Source organism: Bos indicus x Bos taurus, chromosome 26 (assembly GCF_003369695.1).
Source record: "Bos indicus x Bos taurus breed Angus x Brahman F1 hybrid chromosome 26, Bos_hybrid_MaternalHap_v2.0, whole genome shotgun sequence".
In the NCBI taxonomy this organism is placed as follows: Eukaryota; Metazoa; Chordata; class Mammalia; order Artiodactyla; family Bovidae; genus Bos; species Bos indicus x Bos taurus.
Window position 1 is genome coordinate 37610256 of NC_040101.1, and position 19067 is coordinate 37629322.

Consider the following 19067-nt stretch of genomic DNA (forward strand, 5'->3'; position numbering starts at 1 on the left):
CTTTCCAAAATTTTTTATCTGAATAGTGTAAAAAAAAATATAATTAAGTAGGATATCACATTCCTGCAAAATGGAAGTACTTCATGATGTATATAAAGTAAACATGATGAAAATAAGTGCACAGTGATATTTCATTGTATAAATGTTTTCAATAAGAAATCCTTTTATTCAACTTTTCTCTTGAATTCGAGGGGGAAAAGGATGAGTGAGGCCTTAGTAGGAAGAGTAGTCCTCTGTCCTCTTTTCTAGTGGACATAGGGAATGCTAACTCTTCTCCTGACTATGAGAATTAGAGGGATTTCTGGCATCAGAGAGTTATGATTAGAGGTAAGGGAAAGGTTCATCCCTGTACCCTCTTGAGTTCCTACCAATGAAGAGGCTTTACCTAGCTACTGGGGAAACCCCTCTGAAAACTCAGGGACGTTAGGTTTGATTATTCATACCCTCTCTTGGGATTTTAATTCAAAGAGGACTAAGTGACGTGAGAGAAGAATAATAGGGAAAAACCAACAACCGTGCGCTGGGCAGGGCAGGTGACGTTATGAAGTCCCCTCAGCCTGGCTGTTATAGCACAAGCGGGCACCATGGCAAGAAAACAGGATGGAATCACCTTCCTCTCATCCCACTTAGTCTGCATGTTGTGGCAGAGGAGTAAGCTTGGCTGGCTATTTGGGGGTAGTGCCTGATGAAACATTTAGCATTACACAGCCTTACAGAACATTGACTCCATTTCTGAAATGTTGAGGTCACCTTGTTTTAGAAAAAGTGCACCTTCGTTACGTTTAGTTGATTCAGAAGAGTATACGGTCTCTTTACTTACTTGAATTACTGCTCCAGTTCTGTTTTTGTACTACCTCCCTTTGGTCCATATCAGTCCGTCTTGTATAAAAGTTAGCTGATTGCAGAAACTGTTAGGGCACAGGCTCTAAGTTAGCAAGAAGTGATAGTTTCTGTTCTATACAAAAGGGAAGACAATACATAGAAGTTGAGTGATTTTTTTTTTAAGTAGGTACCTCCCATTAATTTGTCCAGTGATCCTTTTAGTATAGCACTATAATCACCTGAGAGTAAGAAAAAGATTAAGGGTACTTAATCCTGGGTATACCTCTGCAAATTTCTGGCTTTAATTGTTCTAGGGTACAGCCTGAAATGAGAAAATGTAGGCACAAAGGAATTGATAACGTACCAAAAATTATTCACTACTAGTATGCAAAGAAACTAGGATTTGACCTCAGGTTGAACCTCATTTCTTTTGCTTTGTGGTTCTTTGAAACATATTTTTAAGTGTTATAGTACCATACTTTTGTAATTTTCCCTTAAAAGGGATTTGAAGCACCATTTTATTGTGTTCTTACCTAATGCATTATTTTATCTTATAGATACTTTTTCTGAGACACTGTCTCTTCAACTTTATTGGGAAAATTGGTAGGAAATAGAATCCAATAGAATGTGCATTGTCTTATAATGTTTTCTAGAACAGAGCACTCACATTCTGTTACATAAAGGTCTCGAAAGGACTTGACTTTTTAGAACATATGGGAATGATTAGAGAAAGATACAGCAGTTGTTCCCTATCTCATAATGGTATTGCAGAAGTGAAGAGGTGACTTTCATAATCAATTACGAAATAACAAAAATTCCAGATTTTACTTTGGACTTATAGAAGTATAGGTTTAGTTTGACTCTGAAACTTTAAATAACAGTAGAGACAGTTTTTTATAACTAGCATCTTAAATATGAATATGAATTGAGCTTATGAGACTGTGATGTTTACAGTCTGAATAACTGTATTCTCCAACCCTATTCTCTAACCTTGCTCCCTTCCTCTCCCACCCCCATTTATCAGGCCTTATGCAGTGGGGAAAGTGGGACACAGTCTCAGATTTCCACAGCATCATTTAACTCGGTAAAACCAAGTATGCCTTCCAGTTTTCGAAACCTTATATTTTACACTATACTTAAAAGATAGCTAGCTGACAAGAACAATTTAAAAATAGCAAACCATGGACAGGTGACAAAATGTCACGCTGGCAGCACCAGACTGCATTAACAGAAATCACCAGATGTCACACACTTGATTCTATTTTCACAGCTGATTAAACAGCAGTATTTGTTGGACAAAGGGAAGAAAAAAGAAATGGCCTCATCTGAGTTTGGAGTCAGTTTTTCTTTTGCTTTTGATATTTTCTCTCTCCTTCAAAATCCCAAATAGCCATAAAACTTAAGGCATGCAATATATTAAATTTAAAGAATATTATAAAATAAACCTCATTTTAGATAAACCTTTACACGTATATACTCCTAAACTGTCAGACTATAAATCAAAATGCTAACAGAGCTTGTCTTTAGTTGATGATCTTGTTTTTTTTTCACTTTTCTGTATTGTGTGTTTTCTCCAATGAAAATGTATTTTATAATCTGGACATTAATTTTTGAAGAGGTAGAGAAAGTAGCTTAAAGAAGCCATATGCAGTTCACTAGAAAGGATTTGCATATTGTTGGGAAAAAATTATAGATTACATTTAAGTAATTGATTATGATGGATTTGACACTGAACTGGAGTTTCTCATAAAATCTTTAGTGGATGATCTTGATCTAGAGATCATTAAAGTGACCTCGAATTGGCCAACAGTAGTAGGAAGGATACCAGGAAGGGCAAAAATTTTCTTCTTTTCAGCAAGTAGTGATACTTTCATTTACAAAACATTGCCTAAGGCTCTTGTTTTGCTACATCTTTAGAAAGATTGAATTGGAAGTAATCAGTGTAGAGGATGATAATTAGAATCAAACTACAGATTTTCCTTTCAGCTTCATCTTTCCAGGCTGAAAAGTTTTAAGACCTGATGGAAAGAGTATAAAAAGGATCCAACTTCTGGAGGACTACAGAGAGGGGTGCCCCTTAATGTTAGGGAACATAAGGAGTTCCAGAAACATAAAAACTATTTTTTGATGTAGTAGTAATAAACTACCAATTCTTTACCATAAATGATTGTAGCACAAGAAATAGAAGTTGAATGAGCTAAATCTGGGCTTGCTTGGTTTTCTTCATAGCCCTTTATAGTTATGAAAACATTTAGGGAACATCCCTACTTTATGGGAACATACCATTATCTGAATATTCCTAGGTCAGAGATTGAGAGACTGTCTCAAATGCACCCTTTTCTTAAATTCTGATTGGATTTTTTTAGGGCAGATTTTTCAATGACTGGTTGTTTGTTAAGTTTGAATACCTCAGAATATGATAAGTAAATCATATCCACCTCCTTTTCCCCAAATAATTAATACATCTTCCACTCTTAAACCCCTGAGGCTATTAGTTAAAACATTTGATTCAGCCTTGGCATCTTATAGACCAGAGAGTAAATATTTTAGGCCTATGGGCCATATGGTTTCTGTTGCACATTATTCTTTGTTTTTTAAATTTTGTGTTTGTTTTTACAACTCTTTATAAAAATGATTCTTCGCTTGACGGCATACAGCATACAAAAACAAGCATCTGGTCCCTGGTTACTGTAAGGACAAAGGTCTGGACATAAGTATTATGTCCAAGGTCATCTAACTAGTTAGTGATAGGGGCAGCACAGGAACCCTAAATTTTTTGGCCAGTAATTGTTCCCCACTATATGTTACGTAAATTTACATCTTTCTTCTGCTCGCCATTCTGATCATTATGTTGCATTTTGAGCTGCTTTGAAATGTTTGTCTTTGAATTCTCTCTAAGCTTCAAGGTTATTTACTTCTTTGAATTCATTATTTTGCTGCTTGAATTTGAAGGGCAGTGTAAATTGTTTAAATAAAATGTGTAATCCAGGGAGTTGGCATGTTTAAATTGGAATGCGGGAGATGCGTTAAAATTTCCTATTATAATGGAAGCTTCTTTTTTGTTTTGGTTTATTTTATTTGTTGCTATTGAGACTTTGGCTTTGTTTTAAGATTTTTCATGTGTATGTTTTATGACTTGATTTAAAACTGCTGTAACTGCTGTGGCCTTTGATAGCATTGTTTATAGTTTAATCTGTTTTAGTTTTTTGTAATGTTCATATTGTGCAATATATTTGTGATTATATTTAAACATTCTTTTCTTTGTGCTTAAAACAGAATTGTTTTATTTTTTAGGACGCATGGGAATAAATTTCCATCATCCAGGAACAGATAATATTATGGCACTTAACAGTAAGTCTCCATATGAAATATTCTGTAAAATTAGCAATCGACAGCATGTAATTTCCACTTTCTCAGTTGTTCATTACATTTCAGCCTGCCACTGACTGCAGTGAAGACCATTATTTTATACCAGTGGCTTTCAGAGTATGTTCTCAAAGTGTGGTCAGTGGACCACCAACATCAGCATCATTTCGGAACTTAGTAAATATGCAAAATCTCAGTCCCCACTGCAGATCTTCAAAATCAGAAACTTTAAGGATGAGGCCCAGAAATCTGTGTATTACTAAGTTCTGTAGGTGATTCTGATGCAGGCTAAAGTTTGAGAACTGCTACTGTATACAAGGGACTGAAAAATTACAGTCCTGGGAGCCACATCTGGCCCCCTGCCTGTTTTTGTAAATGATTTCATTGAAACAGCCACACCCATTCATTTATGGATTGTCTATGGCTACTAGTGTTCTACAATGGCAGAACCAAGACTACACTAAACTATTGTCTGGCCCTTTACGGAGAACTTTGCTGACCTCTGCTGTGTACTGTTGCAGTGGGGGAAGGAAGGAGGGCAGGACGAAGGTGGGAGATGAAAGGAGAGAGGGACTGGGCTAGACAGTATGAATAAATAGATCAACTTATTGTAACTCAGAATTTTCTCATTGTGGTAGATAGCCACCTGGAATTCAAACTGGCCACCTGGAGTCCCCCATTAGTGGACTTTGCATAGGAATGGTCAGTAGCTTTGCTGCTTAGTGATAGTTTTGTCAGTATAGTTGTTGGGTTGAGCTCTGGAACCTCAGAGCCTCATTAGCCAGAAAGTCGTTGTATTAAATAATACTGCAAGAAATTCCTGGCTGGCATCAACTCTCCTTCCTAGTGCCTGTGGACCTAATAGCTTTGCAGAAGAACAGTCCCTAAATGGAAATTGTCCCTTGTCCAAAGGACAATACAAGCCATTGAATCCCTCAGGATATAAGTTTTCTTTTCCATCAAATGAGTGATATCAGGTTGTCTCCTCTCATCCTCCCTGACATACAAGCTGACTCTCAACACACAAGGAGGACATACTGGATCAATCTACTGTTGTCTACAACATTACCTCTTCTCTTCTTGCTTGAGTAAGGATGGTGAAATGCCATTGGTGTTCCTTAGAGCATATTTAGGTTATCTCTAAAATATAAATTCCATATTTCTCTTGGTTCTGACATGTAGCCTGCCTTCCAAGGAGCACTGCTGAGAACCACTGGCATTATTTGATAAGGCGGTCCTAATTCGTTCCATGCATTTGTTCTAAATAGCTACTATCTCCTCTTTTCAGGGGTCTTGAAAACAATGAAAATTCCAGGCTATCCCCCTCTATTTTTTAATTTCTAGAAGAAAGGTCACTTTACAGTTAGATTCTGCTACCTCTAACTTTTTTCCTAGAAGTAGGTATTTTAGGGTGAGGATTAATAAACATGCTTAGCTTGCTGAACTACAGCAATTTTGTGAACCTTTGTGAGAGCGCTTCAGTTAGAGGATGGGATTTAGAATTGAATGTAAAGGGAAAGAACAGTATGATAGTGTATCTGCTTGAAGGAATACGTGTGTATTTTAGAAAAGACCTAATTTGCCACGGTATAAGTCTTCTTCTGCAAGAGGGAGAGGATATAATTTATGATTTTCTGTGTAAAAAATGAAGCTAAAGGACACTTTTCTTTTTAAAAGGTTTTGATTCTCTTTGATTTGATTCTCTTTAATCTCTGCTTTTAAACAAGAGATTTCATTTCTGTTCTTTCCACTTTGTACATGTTGTTTAAATCCCCCGTTTAGCCTTGAAATTTCCTCATCTCTAAGAGAAGAAGACTGAATTAGGTCATCTTAATGATTGCTTTCAGAATGAAGATTCTGTGATGCTGTAATATTTTTTAAAGTACCAAAAGGGTCATTTTGTCAATATCTGTATCGAATGTTGATGAATTATGCATATTTACAACATTATGGCAGATACCAGAGCACATCCATCTTCAAATGACTATGGGTACTGCCCTGTAGGCTCCTGAGAGTAAACCATAAACAGAAGCAGGGTTTGACGTTTGCATTACTCACTGTCAGTGTGCTTTCAAAGTTGACTTCAACTTGAAATGATCAGAATAAACAAAATATTCTCCTTGGTAGATACTTATGAGGTCTATAGGTTTTGACAGATTTGCTGTGATAAACCTTTTTTTCCCTTGTATAGTTGGACCCAGCCCACCTGGTAACTTGTATATAACATGCACAAACACACCTGTGTATTTTTTGTCTTCCCTTTTATGCCTACAATTTGTCAGCCTGGCAGTTACTGTCCTGTGACTGGTCTGTACTTATTTTCCTTCAGCCTTCATGTAGATGAGGTCACAAATCACATTGAGATGAGGTCACAGATCAGTAAATCTTTATTAATTCAGAATTTGTGATTATTCAAAGAGGCTGGGTTGAAGTTGAACTGTATTTTCAGGCCAGAAGGGACTGGCTAAGAAAATTAAAGAGAGTTTAATCAATGGTTAAACTTTTTAAAAAAGGAAATGTGAGTCAGTGGTAGTGTTTTTTTATTACCCCTTTTTGCTATGCAAAATTGATGCTTCCCAGCTCTGTTCATAATGCTGCCATTTGCTATATCTTCAGAAAATCTCCCATTCTTTTACTTTCCTAATCTTGCTCAAACCCAACACTCTCCTGAAAGTACCATGTTGTCAGGTTTCCTGACTTGAGGAGACAGAGAGAGGTGTCCTGGTGAGCATTTTCATATCTCATTTCCACTCCCCAGCTTTTAATAGGCCAGTGTCCCATTTGGGGGATATTCCTAGTGCATGTTTTCCAGCTATACCTTCCTCTCAGAATCACCACTGCCAATGCCATCTAGAAGCCAGAAAATGGAGCTTGGGAGAAGAGGGTAGCTATAGAAAACAGTAGACCGGTTAGACATTTAGAGTGTGGAAAGACTGGCAATATTTGTGGAATGCCAGAGAGTCTCCTGAGTTTTCCTATTTAAGACCATGAATCGGGACTTCCCTGGTGGTCTGGTGGTTAAGAATCCACCTTATAATGCAGGGGATGCAAGTTCGAACCCTGGTCAGGGAACCAAGATCCCACATGATGCAGGGTAACTGAGCCCATGCCCATGTGACACAACTAGAGAGCCTGTGTGCCACAACCAAGACCCAATGCAGCCAAGAAAATAAATAAATACATATTAAAACAAACAAACAATGAATCTAGTAAGAATTAGCAGACCAACCACTGGGGAGGAAGCATAAGAGACACATCTAAATTTTGGCTGGTCCCCAAAATAATAGTCCTAAACTATCAGAGAAGTAACTACAGAAGCAGAGATGGGAAGATTCTGATCCATCAGTAAGTTCTGCCACTTGTCTGCTATTTCCAAAATGTAGTTAGTTTTGAAACAATATGCCCCTGCCTTTTAAGCTGTTCATGTATTTTTTTCTTAGTTTTTTAATAATTCTCTCTTTTCATCCTCTTTGCCCTTACACCAAAAACACGAGAAGTTTGCATAATGTAGTTTTATTTTTCCTTCTTTAGAAGGAAGGAGACTACTGAAAGTACTTCCAGCTATATATGTAGTAGTTCTATTAGCCATATTTTTTTCTAACACTTAACTGTAGCTTGTGTGTTTTCTTTGGTGTGTTTGTGTGTGTGTGTGTGTGTGTGTGTGTGATTACACCCTAGGTATAGAGTTGAGTTTAGCAGTTATGGATTTATAGGGGATTGATACCTGCCTTGATGCTTTTTCCTGTGTTATGATGATCCTCAGAAAAGGATATTGGTGCCTTCATCATCAGTCAAATGAATCAAAGTTATGTTCAAATTAAGGTTCAAAACCAGAATGCCAGGTGCTGTGATTTACTCTAGGAAAATCACTGCAGATCACTGCCAAGTATATCCACTTTGTTCCTTTTGACTGGTCAGCTCCTCTTCTTTCAGGTAGAGAACCAGCTTGGAAAAACAGTGAAATACCAGAAAGATGCCAGATGAGTACATTAGAAACGGGAAATAGTATGGCTTGGTGGTGGTTTAGTCAGTCAGTCATGTTTGACTCTTGAGACCCAATGGACTGTAGCCTGCCAGGCTCCTCTGTCCATGGCATTCTCCAGGCAAGAATACTGGAATGCATTGCCCCTTCCTTCTCTATAGTATGGCTTAAGGGACAGTATCACTCAGCTTCAAGGAGGTACCTTCCAAGCAGGGTAGGAGGCTTGTGAAACATGGAGATGGAACAATAAATTAGCATAGTCAAGAAAAACATTGTCTAGAATCAGACAGATCTGGTCCCACCTTCTATAAGCTATGTGACTTTGGGGCCACATAGCTTCTTACCTTCTGGCCTCTGGTTTCTTCACCTGTAAAATGGAGATCTTGATCACTAGAGTGGCTGTATATAAATCTTTTAAAGTTTAGCATAGCCGCCTTGTAGGTAATGCTCTGGTGAACTGCTGTTGTGATTGCTTGCATCAGCTTTATGGCTGCCCCTTAGGATTTCCTTTTCTTTGCATGTTAGACTTCCAGAACATATCTTACATTGGTTGTACTTAGATGTTTTCCTAATGGAATTTAAGGCAGCACACCTACAAGTCACTCACAGGCTAGAGTGGCTGTCCTGGGGTGCACTACATCTCTTTTTGTGTGAATCTTTTTTTCTGCATGAAATGCTACCTGCCTCTGTCCCTTGACCGAAACATGCACCTTCCTTGGGGCTTAGAGTTGCTATATCTTTCATGATGTTTGGCACTTTCAAAGGTGCTATACAGTGATATTTGGCATGTAAAATGGGATAGCTATTTTAGACAGCAGTTTGGCAGTTTCTTAAAAAGTTAAACATAACACACCTACCATAGAATGCAGCAGTTCTATCTTAGAATTGACTGATGTCCACAGAAAGGCATGTATGTGAATGTTTAAAGTAGGATTATTCTTAATAGCCAAAATTAAAAATAATGCATATGTCCCTCAACTGGAGAATGGATAAACAAATTGTGGTATATTCACACAGTAGAGTTTTATTTAGCAATAAAGAGGAACAAATTATTGATTCATTCAGCAACATGAATGACTCAGAATAGGCTGAATTTTAAAAACTAGAATAATGTTACATTCTAGAACGTGAACACTAATCTATGGTGAGAGAAAATACAGCAGCTTTAAGAATATTTTGAAGTAATATCATCCCCCTTTTTTCAGAGAACAAAACTGAGGACTTAGATCTTAGAGGAGTCATATAATAGGGATGGCTCCTGGTTGGCAAGTCTATGAATCTCCTACGTTATCTCTTTAGTTAAACCAACAAGAAGACAGTTATGATACTCCGAGTACCTCAGTATTTTTGTGAGATTTAGATGACGTTAGGCACATGTACAAATAAGGTTTTAATATTGCTTCGTTTGGAAAGTAGAGGGCATAGTTTTATTTAGAGTAGAGGGCTTTTTTTTTTAAGACAATAGCTCTGTAATGTAACATAGGTTCAGTTTTATCTAAATTAAAATTTTTCATGCCATTCATTGTTTGATGTTTCTCACCTCGTGACTAGAGTCTGTTCCCGGTTTTAAGAGGTGAATAAGACATTTGAAGTGTCGCTTCCCTTCTGACAGGGAGAAATCATTGTTTGCCATCACTCTTCCTTATCAAACTTTTGAAAACACTGATAAATTGAGGCATCCCATAATAAAACCTTGGATGTTTGAAGAACTAAATTAATATATTTACAAAAAAAACAAAACATTGATCTGCTTGAGAAACTCTGAGGTCATTTATAGCTAATACATTACACAGCTGACGCACCAAGAAACCTGGAGCTTAAGATTATGCTGCCTTCCACTTTGTCCTCGTTAGTAATGCCTTGAAAATATTTTTGAAGACTCTGCCTCTATTTCTACTTGAACTGAGGGCTGCCAGCGCATTTGTTGAATCAGAAGGGCAATGTAAAAGGGTTTTGGTATGAACTTTTTGCCAGGCAGACTCCTCTTCCCCCTCCCTTTCGTTCTCTGTTGGGAGTGATCTCCTTGGGGAGCAGCTCAGCTGAGAGGAAGTGGCAGAGAGGGAGCGGAACACGTGATGCTTTGATGCTAAAGTGGGAATAAAGCCAGGTTTGCTAGAATTTCAGATGGAATTTTCCAAAATTTGAAGAGTACATTGTATTTCTGCTCACCATGAGTGGATCTAAGTAGTGTTGTTTTTTTTTTTTAAGCAGAGTAATAAGATAGTGAAGGAATTATTTTGAGATTCTCAAAGATATTGTCTTTGAGTATTTTGGACTTTTAAAAGACCAGATCCCTGTTTCTATCTGAACAGATTTAGAAATAAAATTAGTATATAATTGTGGAATGAATATATTATAAATGATGACTGATTTAAAAAGCAGACTAGTAATCAGAAGGACATGCAATGATCTATATGTCTTAAGCATTCAGAATTCACACTGTTCTGCATAGATGCTACACATGAACGTGGTAGGGACCTAAGGACGTTGTTGTTTCATTTTGACCTTCTCATTTAACAGATGGGGAAGCTGAGTTCGAGACTGTGTGGTTGTATGCCAGTGCTCCTGCTTTCTCAATTTGCCCCATCTGCTCCTTGTAGGAAGCTGCTGTATAGGCATAGGGGGCTCAACTGGTTGCTCAAGGGGTAGGACAGGGTGGAGGGTGGGGGAGAGGTTCAAGAGAGGATTTATTGAGCATACATTTATTTATGAGGCATCAGGGATATACATATGTCCCTTCTCAAGTTTACTGAGAAGGGACATATGTACACTTATGGCTGATTCATGTTGTGTGGTAGAAGCCAACATGATATTGTAAAGCAATTATCCTCCCAATTTAAAAAAAAAAGACTAGGAATTGGCTAGGGTGACATGATGGAGCTAGAACCATCTGCCTTCAGGTTGAAGATGATAAACTTTGCTTTAAATAATTCATTGTTAAAAGTGGTTATATTGTTTTTATACTAGTTTAACACAAACACACAAATTCAGTGCCTCTGGGAGAATATTACTTGTCACTTCGTTTATGCCCTGAATGCTCAATAAATCCTCTTTTCCCAAAACATAGAGTGATATAGCTGGTCTACATGGCCTGGCATTAAATATTGTAAAGAAGTGAAGTCTGAAATATTCTTGACTTATTTGCTGGATTTTGGAAGAAGTTCTCTCTGTGTGTAAATATGTCTCAAGTATCAGGATTTGGGTGCTCTAAATGAATAAGAAAGATTCAGGAAACTGAAAATTTACCTGCTTTCCCCTGTGGATTTCCCTGTTTGCTTCCTGCACTTGTGTCAGCAGTAGAACGTGGACTTCTCTTTTATAACACTCATCACCCTTGCAGTTAACTATTTAATGTTGGTGTTTCACTTTAATATGTATGCTTTCAAGAGGGCAGAGACTGGCTTCTATTCATAGCTGTTTGTTGGCTTCCAGCTCAGTGCCCAGTCCAAGGAGTAGGTACTAAGTCTGGGAGACTGGAAGAGAGGGAATGATATATCAGCTGTTCAGTCGCTCAGTTGTGTCTGACTCTTTGTGACCCCATGGACTGCAGCATGCCAGGCTTCCCTGTCCTTCGCCCTGTCCTTCACCATCTTCCAGAGCTTACTCAAACTCATGTCCATTGAGTCGGTGATGCCATCTTGTCCTCTGTCATCCCCTTCTCCTCCTGCCTTCAGTCTTTCCCAGCATCAGGGTCTTTTCTAATGAGGCAGCTCTTTGCATCAGGTGGCCAAAGTATTGGAGTTTCAGCTTCAGCATCAGTCCTCCCAGTGAATATTCAGGATTGACTGATTTGATCTCCTTGCAGTCCACGGGACTCTCAAGTGTCTTCTCTAACACCACAATTCAAAGACATCAGTTATTCGGTGCTCAGCTTTCTTTGTGTCCCAACTCTCACATCCATACATGACTACTGGAAAAGCCATAACTAGACGGACCTTTGTAGGTAAAGTAATATCTCTGCTTCTCAATATGCTGTCTAAGTTTGTCATAGCTTTTTTTCCAAGGAGAAAGCATCTTTTAATTTCATGGCTGCAGTCATGATATTGCAGAGAGACTGTGAAAAGCGCAGTATAACAGCCTTAGAGAATATCTAGTCCATCTTAATTTCTTCCTAAAGATTTGCTTTAACGTGGACTTGCCTGGTGGTCCAGTGGTTAAGAATTGCCTTCCAATGCAGGGAACAGGGGTTCAATCCCTGGTCCAGGAAGCTTCCACATACCGCAGGGCAGCTAAGCCTGTGCACCGCAACTGCTGAAGCTCACGTGCACTGTAGCAGGAGAAACCACTGCAATGAGAAGCTTGCACACCACAACTAGAGAAAGCATGCACAGTGAAGACCCCATACAGCCAAAAATAAATAAATAAAAACGTTGCTTAAAAAAAGAAAATATTTTTTTAAAAGATTTAACTGTTCCTTTTGGAAAATGGTACTGACATGTATGGATCTAGCAATTAGCAGTTCATAGCGTGCTTTCACAGACCTCTCTCTGCCTTTCAAATGCTTTAAATGGTTTGCAAGACATAGTCAAAATTTCATGTTTCACTCCAGAATTATTCTCCTATCCAAGCAAAATATGGCTCTGTGATAGAGCAATCTATGCAACTTATTGCAGGTTTTAAGAGAAAATTGGAGACTTCAAAGCATTTTCTAGATTTCAGCACATTTTAGGAATGCCCTGTGATGTTTCCTTCTGCTGTTGGGGCCCATTGATAGAAAACAGAGAATTGTGGTCATTCCTTTCTTCATTGCATCCTTGTTTTAAACAAGGCAGTGTCTTCATTTTCTGGAACTTGCTGGTGTCATGCCACCAGCAAATAGCCATCGATGGCTTAGACACACAGATTGTTCTGCCAACCAGTCCTTTAATCCAAAAAGAGCAATGACTTCTGTCCTTTTGGGTTTTTCCGGAAAGATCACTAAGGTTTCCTTTAGTAGCAATTAACTGAAGAATGCTTTATTGATGGTAGAGAATTAGTGCATTTCTGAAAATGATCACTTTTACTTTCAGAACATAACCTCCCTTGTTAGTGGCAAGAATTTTAACACATTGTCACTTAAGCCTCTGGTATATGTAGATTGTGAGTCTGAGACTTGAACAAAGACTTGGTATGCAGATGATCTGGAGAGAAAATTTATTACCTGAAACTTTGCCTTCTCTTCTTTGTTAGTCTCCATGCCTACACAAACCTTTGTTTTATGACTGAAGTTGTGGTTACTGTTTTCTTGTTGTTTTTCCAGACAAATGTAGTGGAAATAATGCAGTTTGGAAGGACCAGGCAGATCTGGGCTTAAATTCTGGACCCATCACTTATTTGTTTCCTTGGCAAAGTTGCCTGTGTTTTTTTATTTTAAATGGACATGTTAATCCCTTCTTTACTAACAATAAGGATTAAATGTGCAATGTTTGATTACCAAACCTGGAAAGAAATACGCACCTAACAGATGTTAGTCTCTTATCTTCCCTCTTCTACCCATATACCCCCCTCTTTTTCCTTTTGAGTTAGCAGTAATTCTTAATCTTGCCTCTACAATCAAAATGGAACCAAAGGTGGCACCAGGGAGGGGAATGAGCTTTTCTCTGTGGTGCCAGAGTTCTTCCCACATTCTCACGTCTGTTCCTTTCCATGACTTTCTTCCATGAAGGAACCCTCCTGCCCACTTGAGAGGAGCCTTGTTTGTAGGGAGGAGCCAAAGAGGCTGAGTAAGGGGCCTGGGTACAGCAGCAGCTGTTTTTTTCCACCCTCTCCTCCCTCTATAAATTTTCTACATTATCTGGGGATTCAGACGTGTAGGGTTGGCAAGTGTTGGCTATCCTGAACAGTCTAAAAGTTGAGTGAGTAAAAGAGGCTTCATGAGATTTTGGCATAGTGAAGATGCTTTATTGGCAACATATGCCAGATATTTGGGTGCATGCCCTATGCATTTTCAGGCCTGATTTTGACAGACTGGTCTGTGTTAAATATAAAATACTCTGGTATGTGATTAGGAGCCTCAGAATTTTGCTTGATTTTGTGGCTTTGGGGGAGGTCAGTTCGTGTGCCATTTAGCGATGTGCTACTGAAATTAAAAGGAAGGTGGTAGTAGTTACTCCCGTGGAAAGCTCGTAGGCCACAGGTGTGAGGGTGCAGGGGCGTCAACGGATGCCAGCTCATGTGCACGTCCATGCCCTCTAACCAGTGACAGCAGTGACATGCAGAGATTGTTTACCTCCTAGGTTTGTTTCCACAGAAATCTTGTCAGATGATCAAATTTTAAACGACCTTTCTCTGTTTCAGTGAGAAGTTTAAGACATGGACCTAAAAGTTCTGAAGTGATTACTTTGATAGCATATCACTTATTGAGAGGTTTAATTAGTAACCTATTTGGTAAATGTAGTTTAGACATTAATACGAGGTGTGCATGGACACTGAAGGATGGTATAGTGAAGCCTTGAATTGACCATTTTGGACAAGATAGGAAAAATAATAGTGGATAGAAATGGAAAGGGGAGTTAGGAGTTCCCTAGGAAGCAGAGAAGAACAGATGTTAAGATGTGGGTATCTGGATCCTTATGTTAACTGGATAAGTGATTATATTATAATGATACTGTCAGAAGAATAGTTGAATTGGTGTGACTGGAATATATGAGTCTGATGTGTGGAATAGTGGGAATGAGGATCTGAGAGGTGATCAGAGGTCAGATGATGAAGGGCTTTGGTATTTGTTCTCCTGAGAAGCCTGGACAGACAAGTGTTGTCTTACTGGAAAATTAGGTTTATCTGAAGGGGGATGTTAAGGGTGATGTGGGGTATGGAAAATGGTTTCTTATGAAGAATAGCTAACTATAACTTCATTGTAGAAAAGAAAACTAAAAGGAGATGAACTAATGATCCTCAAATAAGGGGCTGGTGACTATGGTTAAGAATAGTTGTGAGGCAAGTATAAGAAAGAACTTTCTAACTAGAAAGAATTGTCCTACCGTGGAGCATAAGTCTTCAGTTTTCAGTCATGTTCTCTGGAACCCCTGCACCTGAGGAGATACTTTAAGGACCACTGTGAGGAGGAATATCTAAGAGTTGGGGCTCTGAATCCCTGTACTGCTTCACCCTGAACAACTGTGTTCAGGGAACAGATGTATTTGTTACAGTTCATTTGTTGGAGGAGAGAGGATTCTGCTAATACATAGAAAAAAGCTTGGGGGAAAAATGACTCGAGACTGAAGTGAGCCTCATTTTTTTTTTTTTAACCTTAGCTCTTCTTCTTCTACATTAATTTTATTTTTGGCTTTGTTGAGTCTTCATTGCTGCTCAGGCTTTCTCTGGTTGTGGCTGAGTGGAGGCTATTGTCTAGTCGTGATGTGGGGGCTTCTCATTGGGGTGATTTCTCTTGTTGTGAAGCACAGGCTCCAGGGCACAGGCTTGGTAGTTGTAGCACATGGGCTTAGCTGCTCCTGGGCATGTGGGATCTTCCTGGATCAGGGATCGAACCTGTGTCTCCTGCATTGGCAGATGGATTCTTTACCACTGAGCCACTAGGGAAGCCCATCAGAATACCTTGATGAAGTTATTCTAGCAGAATCAGGGAGAATATCTTTGTGTTGGTTATAGAAGTAATTCCTGTTTTGTTTGGAAGGTTGCTTAAAGATCTGTAAGTTTCCTATAACATTTTGTAAGCAATGAGACAGAATATTATGGTAGTAATAGTGCAAAGTGCAGTAGCTCAGTCGTGTCCAACTCTTTGCGACCCCATGGACTGTAGCCCACTAGGCTCCTCTGTCCATGGGATTCTCCAGGCAAGAATACAGGAGTGGGTTGCCATTTCCTTCTCCAGGGGATCTTCCCAACCCAGGGATCAAACCCGGGTCTCCTGCATATTAGTAGTGAAAATTTGAGTGAGATGTTTCTTTTTATTAATCTTGGATTATGAGAGGAGCTGGAGGGCTGCAATCCATGGAGTTGCAAAAGAGTTGGACAAGACTTAGCAACTAAACAACAGCATAATACTAAGAGCAAACTCTTGAAGGATGGGAAATTTGTGGAAATCCTAAAAGGAATTTCCGTGTATTTTCAAGGACTGTACAGGTTTGAAATACTGGCTGTTTGATCTTGGTGGTTAGGAATAAAAGCTTTGCAAATGTCCATTGACTGATGTATTACTTTACTAGGGATACTATGACAAAATATCATAGACTAGGGGCTTAAATAGAAGAAATCTGTTTTCTTGCAGTTCTGGAGACTGCTGGTCCAAAATCAAGGTGTTGGCAGGGTGGTTTTTCCTGAGGCCTTTCTCCTTGGCTGGCAGATGGCTGCCTTCCTGCTGTGACCTCACATGGCCTTAACTCTGTGCATGGGTGCCCCTAGTATCTCCTCCTCTTAAAAGGACAGCAGCACTTGTGGATTAGGACTTACCTTTGTGGCCTTATTCAACTAATTCATCTTTCTAAAGACCCTGTCTTCAAATATAGTCACATTGCTAGTTAGGGCTTCAACCCTTGAATTTTAGGGTGAATGGATTTCAGTTCCTAACAACTCATAAATGGATCAGTTGTAGTATTTCCAAACTATGGAATATTGCTCAGCAATAAAGAGAAACAAAACACATGTAATAACATATATAAATCTCAAAAACATTATGCTAAAGAAAGGAAGTCAAACACATTGATTTCCATTTGTATGCAGTTGTATAAAGGGCAGACAAAACTAAGAAAGTAGATTAATGGTTGCCAGGGCCCATGGTTCAGGGGATAAGATCAACAGCCAAAGGGCACAAGGAAATGTTTTAGGGAGATGAATTGTTCTGTATCTTAATTATGATGGTACAAGTTACATGGCTGTATATGATTACCAAAACAGATCAAATTGTAAACTTACAGTGGAGGAGTTTTATTGAATATAAGTAATACTTCAACTTAAAAAAGAAAAAGAATAAATGCTTTAGAGCCAGTGTGAACCTGAATTCCGTCCCAGCCCTGATGTTTATGTAGCTGATAACCTGGACCAGTCATTCTCTTTGGGCCTCAGTTTGCCCATCTGGAAATATACATTATGGTAGTTGCTTTGGGAATTAGAACATAAGCATTTAGCATATAGTGCCTTGATCACAGTAAATTATTAGGTTGTTATATGGTATTTCTTTTCCTTTATGAAATATGTAAGCAACACTAGTATTATACTTGCCAGTTATTAGTGTTATTTTTTGAAAAGATTTTTTTCTGAGAAAAATGGGTAAGAGTTAAAGAGGAAAGGGTAGGAAGAAGGGATTTTGAAACATGCAAATACTTTATGGGAACGTAGCAGATGAAAACGTATCCCATCCCTTCAGGCATCATTTTAGCTGCTAAGTTTATGATAAGTTGATCTTTTCAGTTATAAATTGCCAGATTTGACAGTTACTGAGCTAAAACTCTTACCTGCCATTATAAAGACAAAGATAGAGGCAGTGCATTCATGGGACAAACTCCATCACTCCTGCTCTTTGGGAATTTACAGCCTTAACTAGGAAAAGGGGGATATTTTTGTACTAACTTTAAGATCCTAATCCATCTTAGGTAGATTTTTTTTGCATGACTAGTACTTAGATGGAAGCTGAAAGGGAGAGACCATTAGATGTTCTAATAGAATTTAATTTTGAATTTTGAAATGGTATTAAAAAATAAGTTTACAGGGTGTTCTTAGAAACTGATTTTATTGCAAGTAAAGGAATTAACAGCTTGTCCTATAGTCAACAGTTTTGACAGATATTTCCAAGACAGTAAAATGTTGTGTTAAGATCTTTGTATCTTGTTTGTTTTCCTAAGTATAGCATCTCAGGGACTCTGCTTAAGTTCCTGAAATGGGTACGTGCTACTTTGATCCACAAAAGAAAGAAGCTAGAGCTCTCTTCTACCGCCTCATGCCATGCACAAGTGTTTTTGAACCTCTATAGTTGAATCTGTGTATGATGTTACTTTGCTACAGAAACTTCAGCAAGTTTGGATAAATCCATGTAGATGAAGATTTAGTTTAGATTTTAAAATCAGATCACAGGTTGTCCTTAGAGAATCATGTGTGTGAGCGCAGCCGTTTCAAACCTAGTGTGGCCCAAGTCTTAAGGAGTAACAGCCGGTCCGTTTTATAGCAGAGCCTCCTGTGCCTAACAGAGCACCATGCTATTAACATGAGGGTGCCATTCACAGCATTATGCCATTATGTGAGGGTGCCGTTCACAATGCACTGGTCATTGATCATGGAAACTTGTTTTTAGAGTAACTGGCACATCCCATATCTCATAGTACATGCACCCTTTTATATTTATTGTGATGGATTGCAAAATACGTTTTTTTCAGTTTTGGATTATTCCGGTTTATGCTTTGAAGACTACAAAAATTTAACATTTTGGGCTTTCTACGTTAATCTTTTATCCCAGGGAATTGGTCTAAAATGTATGTACTGTTTTTTTTAATTCAAGTGTAATTATATACCAAACAATGTACAGACCATAAATATATACGTAGCCTGATGTATTGTCACAAACTTAACACAGATTAACCCATGCCTAGATCAGTACCCCAGAACCCCACCTTAGGTTTCCTTCCAGTTAATACCCCTAGCCAAAGGTAACCACTACCTTGACTTCTAGAAACTGAATGTAGCTTTTTAAAATGAGGTCTAAAGTTGTTTAATACATGCTGCTGCTGCTGCTAAGTCGCTTCAGTCATGTCCGACTGTGCGACCCCATAGACGGCAGCCCATCAGGCTCCACCATCCCTGAGATTCTCCAGGCAAGAACACTGGAGTGGGTTGCCATTTCCTTCTCCAGTTTAATACATAATGAACAGTAAAAGAATTTTATCTGTAATGGTGATGATTCTAATAAAGAATTAAAGTTTTTGGAGGAAGTAGATAGGACTTTGAAAATGTATCGTATCTTGTCATATCT

The 19067-nt window shown here is 38.6% G+C and overlaps 1 protein-coding gene across 9 annotated transcripts in view; it reads left to right on the forward strand.

The window, feature by feature from the left end:
* Nucleotides 1-19067, forward strand: part of CPEB3 (cytoplasmic polyadenylation element binding protein 3) — a 202603-nt gene that overhangs the window by 88399 nt on the left and 95137 nt on the right. For all 9 annotated transcript variants that reach the window (XM_027528969.1, XM_027528971.1, XM_027528967.1 and 6 more), the window contains one exon: nucleotides 4117-4173. In XM_027528969.1, the coding sequence (XP_027384770.1) occupies nucleotides 4117-4173 (57 nt within the window). The remainder of the gene's footprint in view (nucleotides 1-4116; nucleotides 4174-19067) is intronic.